Source organism: Nyctereutes procyonoides, unplaced genomic scaffold (genome assembly GCF_905146905.1).
Source record: "Nyctereutes procyonoides isolate TBG_1078 unplaced genomic scaffold, NYPRO_anot_genome, whole genome shotgun sequence".
NCBI classification, from domain to species: Eukaryota; Metazoa; Chordata; class Mammalia; order Carnivora; family Canidae; genus Nyctereutes; species Nyctereutes procyonoides.
The window spans coordinates 6,893,604-6,912,695 of NW_026575160.1; the positions used below are offsets into that span (position 1 = coordinate 6,893,604).

Genomic DNA, 19,092 nt, shown 5'->3' on the forward strand with positions numbered 1-19,092 from the left:
AATAAAGTGCAATATAAATATATAGTTACAAGTGACTAAAACTTTTTTTTTAACAAAACTTGAAATTAATTATGTTATACATGTAGCAGTCGTATTTTGAATACAAATATATAGGTTATTTACTTTTGAGAGTTGTCTATTTTGTTCAGGAGATATTAGGAAACATATTAGTTGAGATTCTAAACACTTGAAGTCTTTCAGTGACGACATTTTTAAAAATGCTGAATGTTATTCTTTTTTTCTTATTTCTTTTAGCAATTTCTGCTTATGTCTATATCATAAGACAATAGAAACAGCAAATAACTGTTAAGAGTTAAATCATTATCATATACAAATGTCCTAAGAATTTTTTAATTCATTTTGATGATACAGGGTTTTTTTGTTTTTGTTTTTTGCTTTTTGTTTTTGGTAGGAAGGGAGAGTGTGGTGTGGGGGGCGAGGCAAGGGGGAGAAAAGGAAGGAGGGTGGGGAAGAGAGCCATGATATAATATTAAAATTAGGTAGATTGGACAAGATTGCATGAAGCTCTATGCCATCTTTCTGCGTGGTGCAAATGATTTAATAGCTGATGAGCTCATGCTCCTGTGTCTTCAACTCTTGCCGTCATGATTTTACCAAAATAAAGTATGAAGTCCTTTTTGCATCTGGCGTCTCTTTTGAAGTGATTCTAACTGCTGAGGGATTGCTAACTGAACTGAACGCTCCAAGAAGGCCAATTTACTCAGCTGGTTGCAAAGCCTCTGACCTTAATGGTGGGACTTGGCAAATCAATGCATACACGTATGTTTAGTGTTCTGTCAAGAATTGCGAAAATGCTCTGTAAGCCATAGATCCTTCTGCAAAATACTAGTTTGTAGTTTAAACATTAGTCTTTCTTCAGAGGCCAATGAGGCTAGTTAATTAAGCCTGAGGGGTTATGAACTGTTGGCAGTTAATAAGTCATAAAATTCCTCCATAAAACAGGATGCGAGATTCCATCACTGAAGCAAAGAGTACAAAGGGCCGGTGTATAAATATCTAATTGTACCAAAGGACTGGGCTTTCTCAATGACTGCTCATCTGGAGTCTCCAGGGCATGTTCGCTGTGGTTTCCTGATTTTTAGAAGCCAGTTTAAAAAATGAGTGCATTAAAGGGTAATTTGCCTGAAAGTTCAGGAAGTAAAGGGGGTGGTGTGGAAGCAACTAAATAGGAGAAAGAAGGAAGGACATAGTGAGAAGACAGAAAATGAGAAGGAGGGTGGGGTAGAAAGGGAACTAGAAATAAGAAAAGTTGTCTCCATGCAGAGTTAACATGACTGTATTTGTCATCTGTTTTCTTTTCCCTGTAGGATGTTCACCATGGAAATGGTACACAGCAGGCCTTTTATGCTGACCCCAGCATCCTGTATATTTCACTCCATCGCTATGATGAAGGGAACTTTTTCCCTGGCAGTGGAGCCCCAAATGAGGTTCGGTTTATTTCTTTAGAGCCCCACTTTTATTTTTATCTTTCAGGTAATTGCATTGCATGATTACCCCTAATTTTCTTGTCCTTTGCTGGTGTTTTAAATTACACGAGATTACTGAATTGTCCCATGGGACCAAGAACCAGTGCAGAACAAGTGCATAACCCAGAGCACTGGTTGTCAAGCAAGGCTGGGCTGATTTGACATGTTGTTTGATGTTTATTTCAAGAGCTCACATGTGTTTGTTTTCCTCTCTTTTTGCTTCCTTCCCTGGGCCCTTCTCTACCCACTGTGTTGTGTGTGTGTGTGTGTGTTTTTTTTTTTTTTTTTTTTTTGCTTCCTAGGTTGGAACAGGCCTTGGAGAAGGATACAATATAAATATTGCATGGACAGGTGGCCTTGATCCCCCAATGGGAGATATAGAGTACCTTGAAGCATTCAGGTTGGTACTTCTTTTTCTGAAAGGGGCAGATTAGAAAAGAAATGTCCATTGAAACAACACCAATGTAAGAGAGTAGTGCAAGTTTTAAACAAGGGAAAGTGGCTAAAGGAGTCATTTTGTCAAAGCTTCAAAAAACCTTTGGTTTAGGGAACCTAAATATAGCTACAAAGTCACATTAAGAATATTTGTAAGAAAAAAGATACATCAAGACCTAGTTGTAGTTGTACAGGTATATTGGCCAATGGCCCATGCTACCCCCTCTCTGCAAAAAAAAGAGAAGGGAAAAATTATTAAGTAGTCCTGGAAACTTATGGTTATTCTAACATATGTTGTGATTTAGAACGGACATTAGCATATTAGATGCTCTGAGAAGGCTTTCATTACCTACCTAACTTTATTAAACAAGCATTTCCCAAACTTCATTGGACTACACATTCCCTTTTGCACATAGTGCCACTCAGCATTCTTGATTCTGCAGAGCTAGCTCATTTTTGGAATGTTGGTCTAGGCAATCTGATTTGGTGATAGAGTAAATGACTTTTCTCTTTCATAAAATATTTTACCTCCACATTAAAATATCAACTGATTAGTTAGTTGTTTTCAGTTTCTCTACAAAATGTAGGCAGTAATTGAAATGTGTATTTATATACACATATTGTATTCTGTTATTTTGTTTTTCTAAACAAAGAATTTTTAAAATTAATTTAAGCAAGAAATGCAACAAATCAAAACTTTCTTTTTAATTATGGAGGGTTTTTTTAAAGCATTTTTATTCTCTACAGTTAAAAAAATATTTTCAGTCCTTAGAACTATTTTAAGGAGAAATATCAGATTGTGTCAATATGTACCTACTTGCAAGATTTTAGGAGATTTTAACCTATTGGTAATGCATGATTTGGGGGGTGTTTTGTTTAGTTGAAAGCAAAAACGAACAACTGTATGAGAAATCTTAGAAACATAATTTTTAAATTTACCATTTATAAATTCCCAAGGGGGAATATTCTGTTGCTAATGTATTTGAAACCTAAGGAAATAATAGGGAAATTTTTCAATAGGTGAAGTTTTGATGAGTTTCTGCTGTCCTAAATATTAAGCATACTTCAATTTCTCGTTTGAGAGTCCTTTTTCATTTGAAAACAGGCCCAGGAAAAAATGGTAGAAAATTGCTATTTTTAAGAAAATACATTAAAAGTAAGTATACTTGGTTTGAAGATACTAAGGAAAGTTCTTCCCACATTTCAGACTTTTACTTTGGGAAAAAAAATCTATGTACATATTCAAATATCTACACTATTTATAGCTTAAATAAGTTTATTTACTTATACTTGCTTTGTCTATGAAGATATGTTGGATAATTTACATTAAAACTAAAAAAATGCATTAAGAGACTTTAGGAGTTTCATTATTATAAATTCTGTTTACCTATATTTGCAACTTAAGAAGCTATTAATATCATAAAGGGACTCTAATGGGACAATAGACTTTAATATTATATATATGAATTAGTTTATCAAGTTAACTTGAAAACTTGCATGATACACACATTAAGTTCTCAACCTTACTATAACAAATGACTGTACACCTTTGATTTTAGTTTTTTATTATCATAATGCTATTTGGGGTACTATGCCTTTACATAAAAGTAGATTCTGCATACCCAGCAGGGAAGGAGAATTTATTATTTTGTACTATTTGTTCTCATATCACAAAGTGAATGATGGGTAAGAATGTTTGCAAAGAACCCCTTTGAACACAACAATTTCATTAAATAATTAAATAACGTGAAGACAGATATTAAGTATATGTTATTGTTTTTTGAATGAAATGATAAGTGAATCAGGTGCTCCTGAAAGTGACTTAATGTCCTCCAGAATGGCGCCTTCTCTTTGCCTGAATGTGGACACTTTATATAAGCAAACCTTTTTTTTTCTTTTTTAGCAAACTTTTCTAAAGTTCCCAGTGCAGTCACCATATCTAAGCTTAATTAGAGAAGAGGCAATATTATTTAGCTGGACTAAAAAAATGTAAAATTGTAGCTTTTAATATTCCTAGTTATTTAAGAACCAGATCCAAACCGTAATAATTCTGTTCATTTTGAACTATACTGTGTCTGTTTGCCGTTCAACTTGTGTGACTAGAGGTACTTGTGAGCTTGTTATAGAGGAATCAAGAATGTAAGTCATCTATTCAAAAACATTCATAGAATACATATTGTATGCCAGGCAAAGTAATGAACACTTGGAATTTTGAGCTGACTTGCTCTCAGTGATGATAAAATATGTGATACTCACTGTGCTAGAGAATGGATGTGCTTACACATAGAGAGGATAAAATGATGAACTCTTTCTGAAGGGTTTCAGGAAAGGCTTCATCAAATATTGTTCGACCTGTGCTTTCAAGGATGAGTGGGAATTTTCAAGGGGAAAAGGAATTGAAGTAGGGGGTATTCATGATTGGAAGAGAGAATAGACTGTGAAAAACAGAGTCATGAAATGATCTTGCTCTGTTGGCTTAAGAGCATAAGGGTGGGATTGTCTGGCAGGAAAACAGATCAGACTCCATAAACTCTCTGGTTGACAAAGAATTGCACATTTAAATATATAATTTTTTTTCTAATTTGGGGCTTTAGTGAGATATACTCTGAAATATTTTTGATTTAGTATTACTTTATAAGCATATATTTCTTAATACAACCCTTGTTTGCCAGTATTAAAACTGAAGATCTTTTTGGCATCTTTTGTGGGTAAAGGAAATGGAGATGGAGGAAAAAGTAAATGGTGCCTTTTATTTTTTCTTAATTTTTAATTGTCTCTGAATTGTGATAAGTATCTTTGGAGGGAAAGTCTCTCTCTGTGAAGCTATAGAAGGGCATAAGATGGCTGCTTATTTTACCAGCCCACATTTGTCACATATATTTTTCTTGTGGTGTCTGTAATGTGTTTTTTTCTATGGTGAAAAGAATATTGCAGGCAAACCAAACACTTTCATGTTTGCTATAGTCTTTAAAGATAACTGAAAAAATTTAATAGAATATCTAAATTAGTTTGCATAACTAGTTATTTCTTCCATGTAATTACTGTTCATCCCTAATATTATCGAAAGATATATTTAAGATTTTTCATACGTTTTTTAAATGTTTGGTAATATCAAATATCTTTTATGTGGAACTAAAATGTATTCCAAGGACCATTTTATAAAATAATTATGGCTCTTTTGATTGAAGTCTTAAATGCAAGGTTCTAGATTAGAAATTTTATAAACATTATGGCTAATTCATAAGTGATTTATATAAGCCACGGAACTACTAATTATAAGGGCCATGGTGTGAACTCACGTTACAGCTCTAAAAGCTGTCACACTGATTGCTACTCTTTTCTACTATTCATGACTTAAAAGACTAAGGAGTGATAAAGCACAGTGAACTTTTACCAAAATGTAAAACCTTCACCCCTGATCTAAGTCACTAATGTTTAGTACACAGCATGGCAAAGAAGAGCTATTCAGTAATATTGGGTGAGTGAATCAGTGAATAAATGAATGAGTCAAAGAGAAAAAGGAATGATACTGGCTATAGTACCATTGGTAACCCCTGGTATTAAGTGAACCTAGCAAAAATCTGAAACCTTGGCCCTTCAAGGAGTATGCATTATAAGGAACTCTGAATACCCATTCATTTGCTTATAATACTGTCAGATATTTTCTCTTCACTCAATAAATATTTTTGTTGAATACCTGCTAAGCAGTTTCCGTTTCAGTCACTTCAAAATATTGTTCCAGGGGTGCCTGGGTGGCTCAGTCAGTTAAGCGTCTCACTCTTTTTTTTTTATTTTAAAGATTTTATTTATTTATTCATGAGACACACACACACACAGAGAGAGAGAGAGAGAGAGAGGCAAAGACACAGGCAGAGCCTGATGTGGGACTCGATCCCGGGTCTCCAGGACCATGCCCTGGGCCAAAGGCAGTCACTAAACCACTGAGTCACCAAGGGATCCCCCACATCTGACTCTTGATTTCGACTCAGGTCATGATCTCAGTCTCATGAGATCGAGCATCGCACATGGACATGGAGCATGCTAAAGATTCTCTCTCTCTCTCTCTCTCTCTGCCTTCCCCCACTCACATTCTCTCTATCTCTCTCTAAGAAAAAGAAAAAAAAGTATATATATAACTCTATACATAGTTCCAATTGTTCTGTCTCATCTATAGTCCCTACATGAGCACTGGTTACATTCTAAAGATTAATTCTTTAAAAGTTCTGCAAATGTTGGAGTGATTATTTATATAAAACCATTTAAATAGTTTGTTTATCGTGGACAGGAGACAATGTCTCATGCTTCTAGTTAAATCTAATGAGGGCAACATCTCTGAGTGTTTAGAAAATGAGTAGCAATTTCCAATGTAGAAGTAAGATACTAGAAGTTTTTGAAATTTACCTATTTTATCCAATGAATGAATGAGTGAATGACAACCCCTTTGTGACTTTTTAATTTCAAAAATGAAGTACAAATTCCTTAAATTCAGAAGGTTTTGTTGAAATAATAAATGACTCAATGGCACACAATGAGAACTAGTTAAAAGAATGGAATAAAACTGTTGATATGAGGTTCTTAGGTACAAATGAGTTGTGATTTAAAAAATAACAACTCTTCAGGTGCCTGGGTGGGTCAGTAGGATAAGTGCCTACCTTTGGCTTAAGGCTTAGGTCATGATCCCAGAGTTCTGGGATCTAGCAGTGTTTCTGGATCACAGCTCAGAAGGAAGTCTGCTTCTCTCTCTTCCTCTGTCCTTCCTCCCAGCTCATGTGCCCCCTCTCTCTCAAATAAATAAATAAAATCTTTAAAAAATAACAACTCACCAAGCCAGGGTATTATAGTCTGTAGTATCATAATTAATATTTGTTACTATTGTGAGGATTTCCAAAAGGTAAAGGATCTATAAATATCAATTATCCAGGAATATTCCCCTCAGGGGAAAACTCTGAATGACTCTATTCACTGAGACTGTGAAAAGGGGGGGATTTAAATGAGTTTTCTAATGCAGAAAATAAATATCTAGTCAAAATTTTGTTGTTACTTTTTTATAAACTACCTATTTTTTATTCACGTATTGAAGTATCTCTAATCAAAATATTTGTACTTGAAAATGTAGCCTTTGCTAAAATACTTTGACCACATAACCAAGTAGAATGTTTGAAAATTTGTATATTTGTTACATCATTAAAGCAGTCCAATCAGTTGAGTACATACACAGCCCAGACAGCCTGTATCTTTTTCTGCCTTTGGTTCATACCTGTTTACTTTAATGATTTAAGCAAATTGAAAATCCGTTAAAACAAGACTGACTGGCAACTTGACTAGATAACATAGTTATTCTCAGTTCATCAAACTGTGAATTCTGTTCTAGATGCAGCATCTTTAAAGTAGGAACCATGGCTTTCCATGATTCCTACCCTACCTGTGGCAAAAATAAAAAATATACATTTAACTTGAAGGCAAAGAGTGGAGCCCTTTATTGTCATATTCATAGAGCAAATGTCCCTTAGACAGCTAGTCAGTAATAGTCAACCTGGAGTTTTTTTTAGAGTGGTTAAGTTTACCATGGAGTGGTTGGAGATAATTTTGGTTAGTGCACATGAAGAAGTACAGATTTTATGTTCTCTCCTTGTCGTTTTAACAAACATATTGTCACTATTCTAATTGATTTTAGAGCACTGGCTTCTAAATATTCTTGTCATATGCAAGAGGTTGAAAAAGAGGTTCAGAATTTTGTCTGAAAAATGAGACAAGGGGCACCTGGCTGGCTAAGTTGGTAGAGCATGTGACTCTTGATCTTGGGGTTGTGAATTCAAGTCCCACCTTGGGTGTAGAGATTGCTTAAATAAATAAAATCTTTTAAAAAAGAAATGATATAAGATCATAATCAATATTTTTATTCTTTCTTGGTGATGACAACTAAGTAAACATTTTTTATTATTCTTCTGTTTATCATATTTTAAAATAATTTAATGCTAAAAGAATGGAAAGTAGTATCATTGTAAAAATAATAACATAATGATAATAATAGCATAGTAATATAGACCATTCATTGAAGACTTAATATTTGCAAGTTGCTCATTTCTTTTCATCTTTACTAGTTTTTGAGCTAAGTGCTCCCAATTACTAGATGAGGAAATCAAGCCCTTTTTTGAGTTTCAGTGGTTTCCTGATGTCACACAGCTGGTAAATGGTGATCAGGGACCCAATACCAACAAGTGTGAATGTAGACACAGTACTCTTTTGGCCTCAAGCTATAAACTATAGTTCCTCTATCAAGAGTAGGGGTGACAAAACAATAATATAGTTAGAAATTCTTTGTAAACGCATTTTAGTCTATCCAACATTTGATTTGGACATCTAAATTGGCAATACTATTTTAAAATTGAAAATAGGTCTTAGATTTTCACTACACTTGTATCATATAATAACTCCCAAGCCACTTCTCTCTGTGCCTTTTTTTTACCTCATCTGACATAATAAAAAAGCCTATCAAGTGAACCCCTTATAATTTTTCTTCTTTTGATAACCAGACTGTTTACAATGGGAAATATTTCTTCCCTTCCTTGTTAAAAGAAATGTTTTCTTCTTAGGTATACATTTACATTTTTTGAAATGGGCGGGTAATTGAACCTGAGAAATACCAAATTAAATTTTAATGGAATATAGAGTGATAAATGAACTTTTATATCCAATTTTGAAATAAAGAATGATTTGTTGTCATCTAAAAATCATACTTAATACTGCAAAATGATTTGGGGTCTTATTTTGTCTATAAGAGCTATGGTTGATGCTTCCCAGTCTTGAAATGGATTCTCAATTGTTAGTGACAACCAAATATATTATGCTCATGATAGTATGTATTTTCCCAAGGATGTTGAAGACATTTTGGGAAAAAGGGTGGAATTTCTTGAAGCAATTTGCCAATATGAAATACTGTACATATCAAATTGGCCCTACTACCATCTTTCCCAGACCATTTATCATAGCTCACAAATCAAGCCCACATTTTCTCTTTCTGAAAGACTTGGCTAATAAAGAAGATTTGGGCTCAAGTCTGAACTTGTCAATCAATCTTGGGAACAAAGCAATAATGATTTTCATCTATTAATATTTTATTTCAATGAAGAGCAGTGCATATGAATTTATTGCTGGTGTTATCAACAATTTTATTCATTATCCAGATTATTTTCTTTATATTCAGCATGTAGAGATGTTTTGAGAACTTTTATCAGAACAGGTCAGAAGAAAAAATCCATAGGAATAAATTTTAGAAAGCTGTCAGTTCTATCTGCTCTTTAGTTTCAGCAATAAGTATAGTTTAACAACATTTTTTTCTCTTTCATCTGTGCAACATATTGTACCAATTTTCATCAAAAAATTACAATTTCTATAGGTGTGTGTCTCTAGATACCCTTAGAATTCTGCTCTTTGACCCTGGGAGTAAATTGATCTTATGCACACCTGTCTTCTTTAGGAAACTTGCAAATTTTGTTTCTGAGCTGAGCATCAAAGAGATATGATATTATTAGACAGTATAGAGCTCAGGTAAAAAGTCCAGGAAGTATCTTGAAGTGCTTGAAGTTTTGAAAGGTGAATTATATTATCTGCAATGAAGAACTATTTAAAATAGTTCAAATGCTACCACATAGTTTTTATTATTATTTTAAAAGGTCAGATCCACTGTAAAAATTTAAGACAATATTTTTCCCTTCTGACTTAGAAATTTTAAAGCCAAAAATTTCCAGGAATTTGTTTAGCAATGATACAGTTTTCCAAATAAGAAGAACTAATTAAAAGAGTAGCTATGTTCAATTAGATCTTTTCCCAGCAGTTCTAAGAAAGAAAGCAATTTGCGTGACTAGAAACGATTTGTGGTTTTTTTCTTCAAGATGGAACAATGAATTATAAAACTTTTGCTTTGCACAGAATCCTTCCAACATATGTGTAATACTCAGAGATACCAAGAGATGAAAGCTTTCCATGAAATATTGTGGAGCTTTTTAGGCCAGAAATAGCAGATCTTTTGGACTGTCAAGCAACTCAGATCAATTCATTAACTTAAATTATATCATCTTGTAATAATGGAGTTGCCATTCATTTAATTATTATATAAATATAATTAAGAAACGAGGAGTCACATTTTTTTCACAATTTTAGTGAATATTTTAAGATTATGCTTCATTTACTGGTAAGGTAAGAGAAAATAGAAGCCACTTATTCTGTATTTCATTGGATAACTGTTTGCTAACCAAAATTCAATGCCTTTGTGTTCTTAGATATGTTTTCTTAAAACTGAATAATACCCCTTCATTTCCATGATTTCATATCTAAAGTTTACTATAACTAAATTGATTGAGATGATAAATATGAAAGAGGAGATAGAATTTTTGTTTTAATATACTACAAATATAAATTTGTAGTCTCTTTTGAGAATGAGATAAATATAATGTTCACTAATAAAAGTTCACTTATTAACATTACAGGTAGAGGAGACATCTTTGGAAAACTTCTGTTCAACAGAAAATCTGTTTAGATATTACTTTTGAGGTTCAGGCTGAAGTTTACACCATTTTCTGGTAGGCAGGACTTTCAGAGAATAGTCCAAGTCTTTGCATGACATCAAACATCTGGATGATAGACTCAATTTTCCATATTTCATCCCAATGATTTGATGTCATGTAGATGAAACTTGTAAATCAACATCTGTTCCCATTTATGCAGACATTTAAACTCCTCTGGCACTCTTCTAGAAGGGTGAGGACTTTTCCTTGTATCTGTTATGAATCTACACATCTTTCTTGTGGGCACCACAGTCTTGGGATTGGTTGTCTAAACATCTACTCTGAAGAGCAGCATTGCTGTTATAAAGCCATATGGAGGGCAGTGGGTTTATGAACTACAAACTTCTAATGGGAAAGACTTAGCAAAATAATCTTCTTGCCATTATACTTCCATTATATTTTGCCATTATATTTTGCCTATATATTTCCATTATATAGTGCTATTTTATTTTGCAATTTAAAAAGTAAGAGAAGAGATGTGATGGATGATTGGGTCACCTTTCAGTCTTAGCAGAATTTTAAATCCATTTACATTTCAATTTGGAGATATTTTGCATACCAAGACAATTGTGGAAAAGTCCATCAAGAAAATAGCATCTATATATTATCTGACCTATTAAAGAAAGATACATATTGCTGTACTTGAAAACAAAATACTGCTTTATCTAAAATGTGGGGTTTTTTTTGTTGTTTCATAACTTCTTATAATTACAGCAATATTGGAGTTACTATGATAGACTGAATTTCAGAAACAAATGAACATTTTTACTCGAACAATAGTCAAAGGTAAAATAGTGAAGAGGATTTTTTTTGCAATCCAGAGCAAGAGTGGAGCAGGCATGAAGTTATAATTTAAAAGTTTTGTAGCTCGAAGAAAGTTGGTCACTTGACCTTCTGCTTTCGGTTTCAGAAAAAGTCTCTTAAAGTTACACATCAGACCTCTGACTTTGCCTTTTGTATTCAAGTTCTCTCCTTTGTGCAGGTTTCTGATACTGTTAATCCTCTTCTATAGTGCAGGATTTCTAGATTGAAAATATCATTGCAGAAATTATTCGATGATAACTTTCTTGCCAATAAATATAATTTCATGTGTATACTATAATTTATAGCAGGTGAAAAAGGCAGGGTCAGAAATAATAAAATCTACAGTGTGTGTCATATTTTACTGATTTAGTTAAAATTGATTAAATTCTGAAATTTTCAGATAATTGGAGTCTGCCAAAGTTTGTTAATATATTCTACTTAGTTCAGTTTTTTGAGGATATGACAGTGGACAAAAATCAAATAAATATATGTAAAATCCAGCTGAAAAATATTTAATTAATATGAAAGAAGGATGCCTCACCCATTAGTTTACTAGAATCAATTTTTTTAAAACTTAAGGAAATAATATTTTGTTTGCTAAAATAGCAATGATCTATATCAATACCATTGCATCATAAATAGTATGTGCTACATATACATACATATATATGATTGCATTATATATAGATACAGATATATATACAGACATGCGTATATACACTTATGTCATAAATATATATGTATATATGTTTGTGCTTGTTTTTATATATAAAATGTTTGACATGGTTCTGTAAACATGCTTTTGAAGAAATTAGTATGTAAAAATTTCCTCCCATTATCAGAGCTGAGCATGAAATCCTGTACCAAATTTGAAGGACTTATGAGGCCCAATTTAAAATTTTGTTGTTTTATAATAACTTTGGAAAAGTGCATTGTTCCTTGTAAAATACCCACATGTTCTCCTTTGGAATGACTCCAGACTGTAACTAAACCACGAGGTTGCCCCCTGGTGCTTTATGTATTGTTTAATTGTTTGCCTTTGGTGGATGTTTTTATTAAAAGCCTATTATTTAGGATAAGACCAAAGTGTCATTTTAAGAACAACAGAAACAGAGCTGTTCAGTGCCATAGTTCTTTTTCATAGGTGTGTTAGTGAATGCTGGATGCAGCTAATGAGCCTGCCGACATTTTTTCTTGTAGTACTTCAAAAAGAGCAACAACAACAACAAACAAAACCCTGGATTTTTATTTTTCTCCAATAAAACATGACTGGATTAGCTTAGAAGAGCTGTGAGTCTATATGGCTGTGCCCAGGATAGAAGTGAAGAAAGATGTCTGTAAACTATGTTTACTGCCTCTGTTTGTATTTGGTCCATGCTAGCCTGGAGTGTCAGACACTTTGGTGCTTGTGGCCATGTGAAGCCTGAGGAGCACAGGGGCAGGGAAGTCCATGTGTTAGGAGGGCCATGGTGGCTTCCCGAGGTGTTTACCAAATCCATGTGTGCTTTAGTATATGTCAGAGCTATAAAGGAAGTTCTTAATGTCCTCCTCCTCTCCGCAGTCCAGTTGCAAGGTATCATTCTGAGATTCTCAGATCACTGTGAGTATATATAAATTAGGTCTGGGGAAAGTTTTAATTCAGTATTCTTGAATATTTTCTTTTCTGAAGTGGCATTATATTATCACTTGCTGATTTCTCAGAAGTTGGTTCTGGAAAGAATTTACCATGTTCTTAAGCTGTTCCTTGCCACAGAGAGCAAGCAAAAATTCGATTAGTCTTCTTCCCAAACTAGTTGTTGTGACTGTGACCCATCCTCAGGCAAAAAAAAAACCTGAAGGTACTATACCTTGATATAATTTCTAGGACTTAAATGATCTCATTAAATTCTGATGCTAGATACCATGTTGACATTTGAGGAAATATGATTATTGACAAAATGTAAGCCTGTTATACACTATATCACTTCAAAAGGAGAAAGGCCATTAGAGCCTAATTACATCAGAAACAGTATACACATTTGGCTGGTTTATAAACTGTCACTTTCAGAAGTACGAAGACGTATAAAAATTTCCAAAGGTTCCATTATGACCCTATTTCCAACAGTATTCTCTGACAAACTAAATAAATTACTGCATGTATTGGACCTTTGAGGCTTGGGGCAAAGAATGGAAAAATTATTTACAAAAGCTTGAAAATATTTAATCACTAGAGGCAGGGGGGCAACAGTGTTTTAATTAGCAGGTCCTCGGGCCATTGGCTGACTGGAGGCTTTCTCAAACAACCACACAAATGCACTGAATAGCTGTTTGCCAGCCTTAGGGTCAGGCCTGAGATGAAACAGATAAGATAATTGGCTCTAATGAAATCCAGAAGGCCTTGGCTTTCTTGTCTGAGCTTGGATTTGAAAAGTGCGTGTGGAAGTGAGGCTTAATTCAAACCAGAACTGAGCTAGGCCCGTTTCTTAGTGACTTTGATATTGTTTGAAGTTCTAAAAGTGTTCGCCACACCACTAGCCTGCTGGGCTGGGCCTCCCTGGTACCCTTAATTACTAAGCTTTATTGCTGACTTTACTACACAGGAAAGGGGCCATTATATGTTCCATCAACATCAGCTCTTCTCAGATTGGAGGAAAGGACAGGGTTAAAGGCCACTGTAGGAAGGCAAAAACTTCACTTTGAGGTAGTCAGATCATTTACCAGTGTTGAATTTCACCGTTATGCACATACATTCCTTACAACACAGAAGCCCAATTTCCATTTTTTAAACAAGTGATTACTTTTCAAAACATTTTTGTTTGTGCCTGTTTTTTGCAGAAAGAACATTTATTTTTAGAGGCTGAAATGATTGCACCTGATATAGTGAAAAAAAAAACATATATACAACACCTCCCAATTAATCATCACACCAAAAAGGTCTGGTTGGATTCTATAATAAGCAGGATTATTATTAATGCCCCTTTGAAGTGGAAATAAGTGGGGAACCCTCCTGTGGTATAAGAGTTGTCCTGACACCCTGAGGAATAAAGACTCCTCAGGAGACTCTACAAAATTAAAGCCTCACTTCTAGAGCTTTCACAAAGAGGTTACACAAAAGCATACCCAATCTAGTCCAAAGCCAAGAAGCAAGTAAAACTAAGGTAGTCTCCCTCTAAGGGGTTGTCTATAGTGTCACCAAAGAGCCCATCCTTCTGAAGCTTGCCGCTATTCCTCTCTTGTCCAATTGAGAAAGATGGTTTCTGTATCTTAATGAAGTAATAATTATTTAGCCCTTAACATACTATGAGGAGAACTGGACGTGCCATAAAAGCCAATGAACACGGAATCAGGGCCTGTTTCCTGCCCTCTTTATCACCTTTTGGGTAAGAAAGTCATGAATGATACCATCTGATTTGGCTTTTTTTGAAATAAAAAGTTAGCTATTTTTGCATCATTCAAGTAAACTTGACATTAATGTGTTCTAATTTCACGCATGATCCCGGTAACCATTCATCTAATAGTTCTTTTTGAGTATTCTTGTGCATAAACTGGACTGAGCACTAGTTCTCCACAAGGATATGACTCTACCTAAGTAACGATATGGAGAATCCAGGGAAATCAGCATTAGAAAGACAAAACTGAGCCTCTACTCCCTAATCTCTCCTAAAAGAAATTAAGGAGACCCTTGACAGACTTTTTCTAGTGATGAACCTGATATCAGCTCACACCAGAAGACAGAAGAGTCTTAGCATACTCAGTTAATTAAAAATATTTGTTTTATCATTAGACATTATTATGAACTGAACATGTCTCCTCAAAATTCATTTGTTGATGCCCTTACCCCCAATGCAATGGTATTTAAAGTTGGGGCTTATCGGAAGTAATTAGAGTTAGATGAGGTCATGAGGGCAGAGCTCTGATCTGATGGGATTAGTGAGGAGACACCATAGAACTTTCTCTTCTTTCTCCGCCTGTGTGCATGCACTGCGGAAAGGACATGTAAGCACATTCTAGCATCCTAATCTCAGACTGCTGGTCTCCAGAATTGTGAGAATTTCTATTTCTCTTGTTTAAAGCATCCAGTTTATGGTATTTTGTTATGGCAGCCTGGGCAGAGTTAAGACATCTATCATAGATCTTTGGGAGACGAAACAACCCAATAATGGCTCTAAATCTGAGATACCAGTAAAATAATTTTCCAAAATACAGTGTGCTAAACACTAGATTCATTGGATGCTAGCAAGTATTTTTCAACAATAAAAATATCCTGTGGCAAAAAAAAAAAAAAATCTCCCCTTGAAAATAGTTTGCAAAAGCAAATTTAAGACTTTAACAATTTTCAGTGTTAAGGAAATCTATATTATATCATTTAATGCATTGTTTCCTCAAATTACTTAAACATAGAATGCCCTGCTCTCCCGTTTATTTTCTCCAAAATAATTATCATGGAAACTAGCATTCAACAGTACATAGTTTGGAAAATTCTGACATATAGAGTACAAACTTAGCATTATAAACAGTTTGTTATTCATTAAACATAATATAAAAGTATTATATAATGTATAATGTGATGTATTATTTATAATATATTGTACTTAATTAGGTTGATTGTGAGAATCATAAGGGTAAATGTGTTTTATATATTAGTCAAAATATATCACATTATTAGATAAACTGAGCACTTGGGTGACTCATATTCTACAGATCATCTTCTCCATTTTCCACTGGTTGCATCTGAGTGGTTCTTAGATAGCATAGAGTCATAAAGCCAAAACAGAAAGGAGAAACAGAGAATGAACAAGAGAGGGAAAGGAAAAAGAGGGTCAGTTTTCTTTGATATCACTATTAAATCATCCAGTGAATTTTCTTAGGGTAAAGTTACTGCCATTCAAAATTATAGCAAATTGGTTATATTTTACAGTCACTGTATATATTTTGTTTCAGCTTAAATATGTGCACATATCTCCCAAACTTACTTTAGATCAGATATGACACATTAAAAACATGGATTTGCTTCTTTTTAACTTTTACAAATAGCAACTAATTGCAGTGTGAACATATAATTGGTTTTATGGGTAAATCCATTTATGGACTTACAAAGTTTTAAGACCTCATTTGTTATTCATGATTATATTTTGCCGAGGGAAAAGGTGGAAATTAGTTTGTCTTTATGTCAATAAGGGGGATTTTTAATTAAGTGAATATCTTTCATGATAAGAAAGCACACCTGAAATAAGACAGTAAATGTTAAAACATATTACTTTTCCTGGTAGAAAAAGAAAGTGGTTTTTCTTGCGGTATCATGTGTGGCAATGTGATTTTGTTTCTAAAGATAATATTTCTAGATGTACCGATGTTCTGAACTTTATTAAATGACAGATATGATTATCAAATATTTATTCAAACAGTATTATAATTATCAGAGCAATAAATCAACAAAGTTCTTAGTCACTTGCTTAAAAGGCACTTTCATTTTATTGCATGTATAAATATTCAACCAATGTCTGTAAGATATCCATGTAGCTTGAATTACATAAATGAAATGAAAAAAGCCTAAATAAAAACACACAAGCAATATATATATTACATACATTATATTATATATTATTATATATAATATATATATATTCTATCAAATAATTCAAACAATGTAAAATAGCATTATGGCAGTGAGCCTTTATGACATTTAATAGAGCCAAAAAAATAAAATGCTTTTCTTTAATAATACAAGTGAATGTAGCCTTCCTTGGCGAAAATGACCCTGCTTCCAAAATGCCTCATATGGGATATGCTTGGGAAACCAATACAGTGGTCCATGTGATGCAGACCCTTGTACTTCTTTTGAGAGAGACAGATGTGTGGCAATTCTATCCCCAAAATGACAGTTGAGAGAAGAATTCTTCCATGGAATAAACCTACAAAATATTTCCTTCCATTAATGAGCAATAGCTTTTTCTTGGGCCTCGCATAACAAAAAAGTGTCTTTTTTACCAAAAGCTTTGCATCTGTTAAAATATTTTTTTCTTCTCAAACATTTTTATACATTGGACAAATTACTTATAAGATCACACAGAAAATTAGTCTCAGAGCTAGAACAATAGCTTAAATATTGCCTCACTATTAATTCAAAATGGTAAACCGAGTGAGTACATTCCTAAGGCACACTTGAATGGATTTAGAAATATATTGAGAAGAAACCAGTTCTGTTTGCAGTGTTTCAGTTTTCCCAGTAGTGGCTTGCCTCTCCCCACACCAGTTTTCCACCACGAGGATCTGGGCTGTAGTGCCTGCCCACAATTTCTCTGGTGCTTTGCTTTATGATTATCTCTTGGTAATTATCATCCTTTATTTGCCTTCCCATGAAACTGCACTTTTAATTTTCAAAGGGTACATGTAAAAGGTTAAGACCTGGATTTATGTGATGTAATTCTTCTGAAATGTTAGTCAGTGTATTGATTTATATTACATCATCCAATCAACTCTTCACAATTCCATTAACATGGAATGTCTGTCTTTTAAAATATATTTATGAAAGCAACCATTTTCCATATTCTTTCTTTTACAAAAACATCAGCTCAGAATTGGTTTCCTGAATGTATAGATTCATTAGACTTTCTTCCTTTTTTATAATACAGGACCAGCCACTCGCCAATGCCTTCTTCCCTTCTGGCAGGAAGGTATGCCTGTGGGGAAAATACCATAGAAACTGAGGTTTATTGGAAACTTGTCCCCAGATAAAGCTCTCCCTGACATGGCTACTGAATGGTGCAGAAATGGCACAGCTTTGTTTTAACTGCCAGATCAGTAGACACTGATTCAGTTCAGCCTTTGGAGCTTGAAGCATGTTTCATAAGTAGTGGGTGTGCATAAAGCTGCCTTATAAGTAACTGTCCTAATAGGGGCTCATCTCTAAGCTAGTTGCAATGGAGGAAAATGGAGAGGTATCTAGCAACCTCCATGGAGAAGTTTACAGTCTTGGTTGGGAGTGAAAATTATTAAAAAAAAAAAAAGAATGAATGAAGCCTGAAATATTGACCATACAGAAGAACAAAGAAATGATTGCTGATTCAAGCCTTATAAGCAGCCCCCACTTCCTCAGACATCGAGTGAAGGATAATTTCATACAACACAGGCATGTAATCTCATTCCTACTCAGAGGCAGACCCTGTTTTATGGGTCTCCATCTTGTACAATCATGGGGACTCTCAGAAAAAGAATACAAAGGAAAAAAATTAAAAAAAATAGGTACTATAGGGCCTTGGAAAGTGTCTATGTGAATGAGGGGCTCTGGAAATTAAGCTGCACAAGCTTTATAGTAAATATGCCTTGGTTCACATAACCTTGATGTCTTGGATTGCCACTATTTGGAATGAAACAGTGTACAGCATATCACGTAATGAGCCTTAGATAAAATTAGTAGCTATGCTAGCAAGTGATGGGAAGCAGAGACATTCTACAGGGGTGGAGAATTTCTTGAGAAACTGCCCTGACAGAGAATGATCTTGACATAAAAATTCAGCTGGGGTACATTTTTCATCCTAGGGCACACACCAAGGAGATCAAAATAAAGGATTTTTTCTCTCTCTCTCTTTCAAGTATCCATTAATGTAGATTTAAAATGAATGAATGAACAAAAGAATAGAAAGGATTCATAAAGGGAAAATAAGTCAGTTTCAAACAGAACAAAACATATCAAAATAGGGGTTGTGAGAGCAACTAGTGTTTGTGTGGGGAGTACACTTTTAGTTTTGGTGTGAAGAGTCTGCACCTGTTTGTGGAAACACTCAAAATCTGGAATGAGGCAAGTCCCTGAGGTGGCCTGCCTG

General features: G+C 34.2%; 1 protein-coding gene across 1 annotated transcript in view; it reads left to right on the top strand.

Moving 5' to 3' along the window:
- The window catches only part of HDAC9 (histone deacetylase 9), a 910,451-nt gene that overhangs the window by 728,430 nt on the left and 162,929 nt on the right, over positions 1–19,092 (top strand). The window contains 2 exon segments of the mRNA XM_055314616.1: positions 1,329–1,448; positions 1,790–1,887. Of these exon segments, the coding sequence (XP_055170591.1) occupies positions 1,329–1,448; positions 1,790–1,887 (218 nt within the window).